This window comes from Lithobates pipiens, unplaced genomic scaffold (genome assembly GCF_037356315.1).
Source record: "Lithobates pipiens isolate NorthernLeopardFrog02 unplaced genomic scaffold, aLitPip1_a1.2 Scaffold_13, whole genome shotgun sequence".
In the NCBI taxonomy this organism is placed as follows: Eukaryota; Metazoa; Chordata; class Amphibia; order Anura; family Ranidae; genus Lithobates; species Lithobates pipiens.
Window position 1 is genome coordinate 9013697 of NW_027507718.1, and position 12334 is coordinate 9026030.

Here is a 12334-nt window from a genome sequence, read left to right on the forward strand (position 1 = left end):
TGGTCTGTAGGTGAGCTAGCAGGGAGAAGCACACAGCTTCTGTAAGAGGGGGTGATGGTTTGAGGGTGGGGGCTGCAGACTCTGACCATGCTAAATATGGGTGTAACACGAAATGTGCTCAGAAAGGTGAAGGTAGTGTTCAACCCTTTCGCTACTACTGGCATATGTTGTAAAGAGGTGGCAACAGAGGGTGTTTCAAACACATTCGCAGCAGCTGCAACTACCAGGAGTGTGTGTTTTAGAGCTGCAACTAACGATTAATTTGTCTGTTGACTAATCTATCAATTATTTTTTCGATTAGTCAACGACTATCCGATTATTTCTTTTTTTTTTTATGAATCTAGTGTTTTTTTTTTTTTGATTAGCCAATTAATCCTTTGGATAACCTTGAGACTATTGTATTGCAGAGCATTGTATTGCATTGGCTGGCAGAGTATTTGCTGGCAGAGTATTGGCTGGCATTGGCCTTGCAGAGTATTGTATGGTATCGGGCTTGCAGAGTATTGTATTGTATCGGATTGGGCTTGCAGAGTATTGTATTGTATCGGGCTTGCAGAGTATTGGGCTGGGTATGGAGGGATGTCTGCTTCCATCCCACCTCTCCCCTCCACTGCACAGATCAGTACAGAGAGGGGAGAGAGAAACCGGCGTCATGTCATGACGCCGGTTTGTTTACAAGTGATTGCTCCGTTGGAGCGATCACATTGTAAATGCCTGGGTGTAGAAAGATGGCCGCCGCTTCGGAGCTAGGCCGAAGCCGCGGCCTCTCCTAAGGCCGAGACCACGGAGCGCTCCGCGGATCGCGGCATGTGCCGATCTGAGCGGGGTGACCCGTTCGGATCACGGATCGTGGTGATCCGTTGCACCCCTAGGGACGGCGGCCCGGAGAGCAGTGGTAGATACTAAGCACTGCCACTGTGATGCATCGACGCCCTGCACGCACGTCGACGCATTTTTGTAGTTTACGTAATCGATTACGTCGACTCGTCGTGGCAGCTCTAGTGTGTTTACTGACAAGCCAACTGGCAGCTGTCAGATGGAAACAATCCAGTGGCTGTGTAGCTGCCAGATTACTTCCGCACGCCTCTGATATGCCTCCCCCTCCCCCATGCGTGCTACAACTATGTATCCAGGGCTGTGTGTGCGCCGTTGGCTTGCCTAGGAATGGTATGGTTGGTGCCCCCGGGGGGGGCAGTGGGGCATCATTCATGGTCAACTCTAAACTGATGACCTATAGTGGGCTTTTAAAGCTTTGCCTATGAAGAATATAAGGTACCGAAGTTTGTTGCCATTTCACAGATGCACACAATTTTAAGCTCCATTCATGCTGGAACCGGCTGAGGACTGTACAGGAGGGCTGTGCGTCCCTGTTCTTCATTTCAGGGAAGAATCGAGACTGAATCTATGCCTGAATTCGGCCCTGAAACTGAGCCAAAGATGCACACATTTCTGTGCAGTGCACTCCGCAGCTGCAACGAAGATATGTGAAAACCGGCTCCATAGGGAGCCAGTCACATTCTCCTGCTATGCGGGGGAAACCCACATAAAATTTGCATAGGTGTGAATCCGGCCTTAAGGTTAGACATATTCTTATCTATTAACTCAGAGCAACCTCATATTTTATACTTTACCAAATTTGGGTAACTTATTGTATTTGTGTGCCCCAAAAATAACGTTACATTTTTTAATGACATTTAGCATTTCCTGCGCGAATATTGTCTGATGTGAAAAACTGAAATTACCCATATTATATAACGTCTGGGGGTTTTATGTAATCTTGGGGCCTAAAATTATTCTTTAACCACATGCCGACCGCGCCATAGGGGGTCCACGGACGTCCTCCCAGAATCTTGCTCCCGCACTAGCACGCGATCACTCCGTCCGGAGCGGTCACTTGTAAACAAACTGGCGTCACGTCATGACGCCGGTTCCTCCCTCCCCTCTCAGTACCGATCGGTACAGTGAGAGGGGAGAGGGGTAGAGATGGCAGTAGCGCTGTGGGCTGGATGTGTAGTGCCCACAGCGCTGCTCTGTGACAATAATCTGCAGTACTCTGCCCATACTGTGCAATACTCTGCAATAGATTTTAAATGAAAGAATTATTTATTTTTTTAACCAAATTTTTTGTCTTTTTTGATTAATAGCGCAAAAAATAAAAAACCCAGCGGTGAATAAATACCACCAAAAGAAAGCTCTATTTGTGTGAAAAAAAAGGACAAACGTTGCATTTGGGTACAGTGTTGCATGACTGAGTAACTGTCATTCAAAGTGTGAGAGCACTGAAAGCTGAAAATTGGTCTGGTTAGGAAGGGGGTTTAAGTATCCAGTGGTCAAGTAGTTAAACATGTGTGCAAAAACAGCTCTGACAGAAAAAGGGTTAAAGAGGCTGTGAGATCATTACTATTCCTGAAATAACAGTATCGTGTGCTTCCTCTAGATGTCAAAAGATTTTAGCAGTAGTTCCATGACTTGACATTGGTAGCAGCCTAGTATTCAGAAAGGAGAGTATTTCAAATCCTCTCTAGTCATTTTATGAGTTTTATGAAGAAAGGCTGTTGGGATTGCTGTAGGGTTATTTAGGTATAGGTCCATTTCAGCAGTCCTACATCTGGTGAAATGTTCAATACCATAAAAACATAGCATAAAACATTGTGGACAGGTTATCATAAATCTTAAAACACGTCTCATAAGGTTATAGAATAAATTCTATTTCAATAAAAGGTTTTACCTTACGAAGTCTAGAAAGCAAACTGACAACAGGCTCATGCTGCTCGGCCTTGGCAAGGTCTTCTGCAGTTTTTCCATCCTATCACAGAGAGTAAATATGAAATAGACAAATGTTTAATATGTAGGCATTGGGCAAGATCGTATATTACTTTTCATGAAAGTTTGGCCAGGTTTCATGATGGCCATGAATTATTTATCTGCTCAGTCTTCAACTGGCCATCTACATGTGACCCTTTAAAGTGGTACTAAAGGCTCAAAGTTTTTTAAGTTTTTTTCATACTATGCATGAAGGTAAAACACTTTCAGGGTGCAGTTTTGCCCTCCCCAGCAACTCCTTATACTTACCTGAGCCTCATCTGGATCCAGCGATATGCATGAGAGCAGCGGCTCTCCAGGATCTCTCTCTTCTCATTGGCTCACACAGTAGAGGGAGCCATTGTCTCCTGCTGCTGTCAATCAGCCAGTGAGCCAAAAAAGAAGAGAGCAGGGGGCGGGGCCGAGCCACGCTGTGTTTGTGAATGGACACAAAGAGCATGGCTCAGGAGTGAGCCCGCTCATGTACCCCCACTGCAAGAGGCTTGCTATTAGGGGGACTCAGCAGGGGGGGGGGAGCCAGGACTGTCGACAGGAAACCCAAAAAGAAGAGGATCGGGACTGCTCTGTGCAAATCCATTGTATATATAGTATAAGATGTTTGTTATTACAAAAAAAAATAAAAAAACACAACATTTCCTTTAGAACAATTCAAATATACATGGTGGAGAGTTCACGCTTCTAAAATTAGAAAAAGCTAGATATTCCAGAAGAGGCCGATACTTACTGTAGCTGCCAATTTACAAACACAGGTCATTACAAGCTAATCTATCATGTTCAATTGTTAACTCCTGTAGCTGCTTTCAGTTCTAGCACTCAACTTAGGCCCCTTTATTATGGGGCGGAATTTGCCTGCTCAGCGGTGGATCTCTCCCCGCTGAGCAGGCGGATGACAGGTCCATGTCCGCTCTGCATAGCAGAGCAGACACAGACATAGCTGTATGGGATAGTCAGATGGAAATGGACTGCATGTCCCTTTCCATCCGATTGTGATCTGGTCTGATCCACTGGACGCATGGCGAACATACCCCCATCCATCCGTTTTTAGTGGGTTGTAATTACGGTGGGTGACAGCGGACACATATCCGCTGACATCCACTGCCCCATACAAAACAATCAGTGGTCCGATAGGGGACCCCCTGAAAAACAGACAGGTAGACCCGATTGGTCCACTAGCGTGAGAGGGGTCTAAAACAAGTTTTAGTTGTCTTCAGTTCTTCCCAAAGTTACTCCCGAATGACAACCATAATTGCGTGCTATAAAATTTCGGAAAACTATACTATCACTTTTCATTGTATTCATTTTCATTGATTTTGTTCTCAATTAGACAATACCCATTTATTGCAAGCAGTTAACTAAAATGTTTTTAGAATTTGCTAAAATCACAGAGTGTAGGGTCAACATAGAATAAACAATTAAATGAAAGATTAGCCACTCAACTCCTATTTATTAAAGATATCCTCTCAGGTCAAGCCTGATGTGTGCCATAATTCTTCCTACAAACATCAATTCCATTTAAGTTACTAATTTATTGCACATGTGAACCTTAAGAAATAAAATGCTGACTCTTTTATTCCCTTATTAGCGTCCATTAGTGACATCTTATCTGCTTTCATGTATTAGTGCAGTTTCCAGATAAGCATCGTCATCAATAAATTAATTACACTATGTAACATAATTATAGAGCAAAATGTCTGTGAGCTAATCTCCCAATTCAGATGAGATATTTCCTCCTAATTTGCCTTTTACTGGCTTTAGAATCTCTACAGCTGGAAAAGCCTTATTAAAGAGAAATGACATTCCTAACACAAGAGATAGGGTTATTCTAGGGTTGCTGAAGTATCAATAATTTTTTTCACTCATCCCCCCCATGGGAGAAAGTATGGTATATGTAGCAGGTTGTCCTATGTTGCTAAGTGCTTCCTAAATGTAGCATAAATGTTGGAATGAGGGCACCCCCCTCCACCACCATGGCCAGCCCGACAACATGGCTGGAAAGGAGGCAGCCACTTGTCTGTCCCCGAGCACTTCCCCGACACAAACAATGGCAAGAGAAATGCAGAGGGAGTGAAAGCATGTCAGCCTCCTATCCCTCTTCTAGCTGTCACAGGAAGATGCTCAGAGCCAAGACAAGTGGCTGTTATGAAGCATTCGTCTCCTTCCTAGCTATGTTGTTGGATCATCCAAGGTGGGGGGAGGGGGCATCCAGTCTGACCTCATAGCTACACTTAAACAACCTGGGGCTGTTTTTATCAGATAAGGGGCAGTTTACGTTTTTTGGGGTTGTATTCGATGCGTACAAAGAGAAATTACACAAAGTAATGAGAGAGAATAATAGAAAATAGAACAAGAACTTAACTAAAGATGCTGTTTCCGCCACGGGTCCCTCCATGATGGCATGGCTGATGACCAGATCAGACGCATGCCTCTGAGGTGAGACAGTTATTGCAAGTTCTAGCTGTAGTATATATAGGACTTGAATGTAAGGACATGGTCAACCCACCAGCATCAGAGCAAAATTACCTTCTAAAGAAGATAACACATTCCAGAAAGGAGATTAGTAGGCTGGCTTGTCCATATAGTCAGTTTACAATGACATTCCTATAGCATGAAGTCATATAAGGTAACTAGACTTTGGAGGCTTGCTTTCATAGATATTGTGAAACAACTAGACCACTTTAAAGTGGTAGGCTTAACCTCCCTGGCGGTATGATTATGTCAGATTTTTGAATGTCAAAGTGGTACATTGTTTTGCATGAAAATTTGGCATTTTATATTGTAGGCCTGTAATTCTTAGGGATAACTCACTTAAATCTGTCCAAACAAGAGTCTAGTAGATATCCCGGGTATGATAAAGTTTGAAACGCAAAATCATAAATTATAATAGAATAAATAACTATAAATAATTATAAAAAATATAATAATAATACATTTTATTCAATAATGTAATCAAATAAACACTGAAATTTGGTCAGTTGCAGAATCGTCGCGGTCGTCACTTTCAGTGTCTGATGAATTTCCCCACCAATCACTATCGCTCAATTCTGCAAGTGATTCTTATTCACTATCGGCATTTTCTAGCTGATCTAAAAGCGCTTTTGACGTGGGTGGACGCTTTTTGGATGTCATTGACGTTCTCAAGTTTCCAGGCAGAAACAGTATATATAAAATATAAGTGCAGGCGGGGGACTAGACAAAGCACTAGAGACAAAACTGATATGAAATGATTTGATACAGTAATGTATCCTAAAGATTACAGTGTATTATGCGTTTTGTACTTTTTTGAATTTGCCACAGGGCTCTGCCCCCATGTGTCGCAAATCTCGCTGGGAACGGAGCCCGGAACAGTAATACATCGGGCAAAGGACAATGCAGGATCCTGGAGACAAGGTAAGTAACCTGTACCAGGATACTGCGATGCAATCCTGAGTGTGGCTCAGGGTTACTGCTTTTGGTAATGAAAATTAACTCCAAGCCACAATCGGGAATACCGCTAGGGAGGTTAAGGCTTATCACCAAAATTTCCCAACGCCCTCCTCTAATACTTTAATTAAGCAAAAAGGAAAGCTCACGTGAAAAGATCCCTATCAAACTGCCAATGTAGTGACAAATATAAATAGCAATGGAATACATGTATATCCCAAATCTCCTATGCCAAGCCTATAAGTGATAGTGGATTGGGGATATATATATTTTTGGGCACTATATATTGGAGGCATTGATTCACCTAGAGGAGGTTTATATAGAACCTAATATATATATATATATATATATATACACATACACACACACACGCACACACACACACACACACACACTTAATTTTTCACAATATCCCCAATCCACTATCCTATTATTATAGAGTTGGCATAGGAGATTTGGGATATACACATATGCCATTGCCATTTATATTTGTCACTACATTGGCAGTTTGACAGGAATCTTTTCACGTGAGCTGGAAGGCAGCGACACTTTCCTCTTTTTGTTTAATTGAATTATTTGACTTCACTTGTGGAGTTTTCTTTTGAGGTAGCAGCAGCTCAGCACACACCTAGGTGCGGAACTCCAATTAAATATACTCCTCTTTTACTTACTCGAGCCTAATCTGAGTCAGCAATATGCACAAGAGCCGCGGCTCTTGCTGCCGTTTCCCTCCTCCCTGGGCAGATTGATAGCAGCGGGAGCCATTGGCTCCCGTTGCTGTCAAATAAATGTTGTGGCAAGCAAGTCAGCGAGGCCGTGGGGCGGAGCTGCCCGCTCTATGTCAATAGAGGCAGGCAGTGCACCTGGGGAGCAAGCATGCACTGGTTCCCCCATGGAAGGTGGCTTTCCATAGGAATACTTGCTGAAGAGTTGGAGTCTGGAGCGCTGGCAGGGTAACCCAAATATGACATTTCTCCATCAGGGACCAGGTAATACATGTATTTAATGCCATAGAGATAATAGTGAAAGACATTTTTAATAATACTTCTTTAAATGTATTCTTGAAATTTAGGTGGCACAATCATGCCTTATAGACTAACAATATTTTAAAGAAGCTAAATGTACATATCTTAGGATATCAAAAGCATACTATCTGCACTCGGTGAATGCAAGTACCACTAGGGGAGAGAGGTAACACCAAGCAATTAGAAAAGCTTCAGCATAAAAAAAATATGCAGTACAGCTTTCTTGAAAATCTCTGGCACATTTTTCTTTTTGGGAGGCTGGTTCTTTAATGTACAGTATCTCACAAATGTGAGTACACTCCTCACATCACATTTTTGTAAATATTTTATTATATCTTTTCACGTGACAACACTGAAGAAATAACACTTTGCTACAATATCAACTAGTGAGTGTACAGTAACAGTCTAAATTTGCTGTCCCCTCAAAATAACACACAGCCATGAATGTCTAAACCGCTGGCAACAAAATGAGTACACCCCTAAGTGAAAAGGTCCAAATTGGGCCCAATGTGTCAATATTTTGTGTGGCCACCATAATTTTCCAGCACTGCCTTAACCCTCTTGGGCATGGAGTTCACCAGAGCTTCACAGGTTGTCACTTGAGTCCTCTTCCATTGACAACACGGAGCTGGTGGATGTTAGAGACCTTGCACTCCTCCACCTTCTGTTTGAAGATGTCCCACAGATGCTCAATAGGGTTTGGGTCTGGTTACATGCTTGGTCAGTCCATCACCTTTACCCTCAGGCAGTGGTCATCTTGGAGGTGTGTTTGGGGACGTTATGTTGGAAAACTACCCTGCGGCCCAGTCATCGAAGGGAGGGAATCATGCTCGGCTTCAGTATGTCACAGTACATGTTGGCATTTATGGTTCCCTCAATGAACTGTAGCTCCCCAGTGCTGGCAGCATTCATGCAGCCCAAGACACTCCCACCACCATGCTTGACTGTAGACAAGACACACTTGTCTTTGTACTCCTCCCCTGGCTATCACCACACATGCTTGACACCATCTGAACTAAATAAGTTTATCTTGGTCTCATCAGACCACAGGTTCCAGTAATCCATGTGCTTAGTCTGCTTGCCTTCAGCAAACTATTTGTGGGCTTTCTTGTGCATCATCTTTAGAAGAGGCTTCCTTCTGATGTCAGCCATGCAGACCAATTTGATGCAGTGTGAAGCGTATGGTCTGAGCACTGACAGGCTAACCCCCCCCCCCCACCCCTTCAACCTCTGCAGCAATGCTGGCAGCACTCATACGTCTATTTCCCAAAGACAACCTCTGGTTAGGACACTGAGCACCCTCAACTTCTTTGGTCAACCATGGTGAGGCCTGTTCTGAGTGGAACCTGTCCTGTTAAACCGCTGTATGGTCTTGGCCATCATGCTGCAGCTCAGTTTCAGGGTCTTGGCAATCTTCTTATAGCCTAGGCCATCTTTATCTAGAGCAACAATTCTTTTTTTCAGATCCTCAGAGTTCTTTGCCATGAGGTGCCATGTTGAACTTCCAGTGACCAGAAAGAGTGATAACGATAACACCAAATTTAACACACCTGCTCCCCATTCATACCGGAGACCTTTTAACACTAATGAGTCACATGACACTGTAGAGGGAAAATGGCTAATTGGGCTCAATTTGGGCGTTTTCACTTAGGGTTGTACTCACTTTTGTTGCCAGCGATTTTAAGGGGACACCAAATTTACATTGTTATACAAGCTGTACACTCACTATTTTACATTGTAGCAAAGTGTCATTTCTTCAGTGTTGTCACATGAAAAGATATAATAAAATATTTACAAGAATGTGAGGGGTGTACTCCATGTGAGATGCTGTATGTACATCCTAATCAATGGCTGCCTGTATTGGCAGAACTCTCAGTTGCCATCATTCCCGAGAAGCAATCTACTTTTAAATTCTTTATTCTTCAGACTGGGACTACTGAAAAATGTAAATTTAAAGTGAACTATAGGCAAAACTTATTTTTTTAATTTTGGATAAAGTAAGGGAGGAATATCCTCTGTCAGTTTTATTTTCGCCATCCTGTCCCATAGCCAAACAGGAAGTGAGAGAAAATCTCTGCAAATTGTGGGAATGCCTTAGGAACCCCCAGGTCACCAGAACTAGTATCCCCATTGGAAAATCTATTACTTGTCTGGAAAAAAAACCAAATTTCTGATTTTCTTTTACTTTCAATTTCAGTGATAAAAGTGAGCATGACAAATAGACAGCAATAAAAACCTGGCAGGTATTCTAATCCCACTGCACTTCATCCAAAACGAAAAAAAAAAAAAGAGTTTTGCTATTAGATATACTTTAAAGGACATAAAACAAATCTGATCGTAAGAAATGGTTTTTATTCTTCTTTACAATAAATCTACAAACTAAAAGAACCCTTCAAATGGTAATTTTCCCTACCAGGGTTAACGTTTCAACGTTGGCACCAGAGAGGCAAAGGTAGCGAACAACTTCCAGAATACCATTATTGGCTGCCAGGTGTAACGGGGTCCGGTTATACTAGAATAAAAGAGCAATGACAATGTATGTTAGCATACTGCATAATGTCAGGGCTAAGATATGCATACTTACATTTGTACAAGCTAGACCAATTTAACTGTGCAATAATATTCAAAAAAAAAAACATCAGCTTTAAGACCACCAATCAACAAGGTCTGCAAATGGTCAGTTACTTTAACTCAATTTATCATTTGATAAAAAAAAAGGATTAAAAGAAAATTTTTTTTGAAAATAAGCAAGAAAAAGGATCACCAGTTGGGGAAAAAAAACAGGTTTCTGGAGAAATGATTTTCCAGTGGTAATTTTTATTGTAAAGGGCAGAACAGTTATGTAATATTTTAAAGTTAAATTCCTATCTTTATGCACGCTCATCTTGTTTTTTTTTGCACACAGTTAAACATGAAATGAGTAATCCTAGCATCAGCATCCCAGAATCAGGGCTCGTTCTACATTTCCTGCTATGGCCACTATTCCCCCAGCCACTGGTCTTGTACAAGCATGTGCAGTTCCATAGAACGAACGAACAGCAGTGTAATTGTGCTGCTGATGGCTGTGGTGGGCGGACACGGCATCTCAGATTCTTAGTCCGAGTAGTCCACTAATTTTATGTCTATTGGCAGATGAAGAAGGCAGAATCAGAAAACAGTGATTGGCATACAAACCCTGTCGTTTTAAACAGCAGCATGGAATACTAGCAGAAAATGATATCTGCACTAGCTGGATCCTTCCTCATGGTGCACGGTAAAGCGGCTTTTTCTATATGCAGAGATGATGTTACAACGTTTAAAATATGAGTTTTAGCTGTGTAGAAGGGGGTGCGTCTATTCCATCCACCCAGGTCTCAGATTACACTTAGCTCCCTGCTCTATGCTGTTCAGCGTGACATCAGATCCCTGCCCCTTGCTTTCATTTGTTGAGAAATGCTGTTTAAAATCTGTACTTTGAATGGCTGTAATGAAGAAAATGCTGCAGATAAGCAGGCACAACTTATGTGGCAGGACTTGTTTCATCTCTTTGTATCACCTGAGGCTAGTCACTTCACTGAGTATATGTAAGGCAAAGGTCTTCAAACTTTCTAAACAAAGGGCCAGTTTACTGTCCTTCAGACATTAGAGGGACTGGAGTGAGGCCAGTGGGAGTAGAAAATATCCTGGCATTGGTAACCATGCCCCATCGTTGGCGTCAGCGAGACGAATTGCGCCCCACCGTTGGCGTCAGCGAGACGAATCGCGCCCCACTGTCGGCGTCAGCGAGACGAATCGCGCCCCACTGTTAGTGTGTCAGAGGAATAGTGCTCAGAGGTCCGAAAAAAGGCAAGCAAAGGGCCGCAGTTTGGAAACGACTGATGTAAGGGTTTAAATAATCTAAAGAGGTTGCTTTCCGTGACAGTTATTAAAAAGAAATCATTCGAATAATTGCTACAAATAGTAGGATAATCATATGCTCACTAAATTAAAAGGGAAAATCAATCTATGGCTAGACTACGTGTGTCACCTGGCAATTCTTTGAGGGAGGATGACAAAATAATTTTATTGTGTTCAAAGTAGAACTGGCTGTAGAAAGGATGACACAATCTTGCTACAACTGAAACTTTGTAGCTGTCAGAAAGTAGTCTTGTAGTTATATCAAGATACCAAACCCTTCATTCTACAGTAAAGTATTTTTAACAGCAAAACACACATTGCAAGGCAAACTGGCTAGAAAAAGACCACCGAAATTGCTTCACCAATGTTTTCTAACAGGTCTACAATTAGATCCACTGTATTCTAGATACTAATCAATCCTTTAGGTAAACCTGTCAAAAGCCTGGGAAATGTTGACTGAAGATAAAAACAATGAATAAGTAGAAGAAAAGTCCCAGGAAAAACTAAGATGTCCATACATGTGCAGATTCAAAATTATCTCCCGATTATTTTGACATGTGGCTTTCACTGAAGGTAGCCTCTGCTTATGCATTTATTCCTCATACACTCAGCTGAAACTGGCTCAGTTTTGTAACTTTAATTGTAAATCTGTGCAAAAAACATCTTCCCAATACATGCAAATATCTCCATAATTTGTCCCTGTAAATATGCTGCAAGTACAGAAAAATACCAGCTGATCCTGCCATTAATCCAGTGAGCTACTCAATACTCTACAGCACTGAAATCCCAAGTGGTATTGTCAACCCTGCCCAGTTCACCACTGTGAGCTACAGAACACCACTCCCATGCTATAAAGATAATGCAAGAGGTGGTGTTCTTTATTCCATCAGAAGTGATCTTGTTTCTTCCTGGGAACCACCACGGATGATTACAGCTCTCCAACAGGTGGTCAAATTGACAGAACTGAATGCACCGCGCTACCATTTATTGGATGCCTTTTTCTTACTATTCCTTTGTAATTTTAATGTATTAAGGCAGGGATCTCCAAACTACGGCCCTCCAGCTGTTGCAGAACTACACGTCCCATGAGGCATTGCAAAGCTCTGACATTTACAGACATGACTAGGCATGATGGGAATTGAAGTTCTTGAACAACTGGAGGGCCATAGTTTGGAGACCCCTGTATTAAA

At 42.2% G+C, this 12334-nt stretch overlaps 1 protein-coding gene across 2 annotated transcripts in view; it reads right to left on the reverse strand.

Moving 5' to 3' along the window:
• The window catches only part of DAPK1 (death associated protein kinase 1), a 226725-nt gene that overhangs the window by 36387 nt on the left and 178004 nt on the right, over positions 1 to 12334 (reverse strand). For both annotated transcript variants that reach the window (XM_077474824.1, XM_077474823.1), the window contains exons 18-19: positions 9682 to 9780; positions 2729 to 2806 (exon numbers count right to left, since the gene is read on the reverse strand). In XM_077474824.1, the coding sequence (XP_077330950.1) occupies positions 2729 to 2806; positions 9682 to 9780 (177 nt within the window). The remainder of the gene's footprint in view (positions 1 to 2728; positions 2807 to 9681; positions 9781 to 12334) is intronic.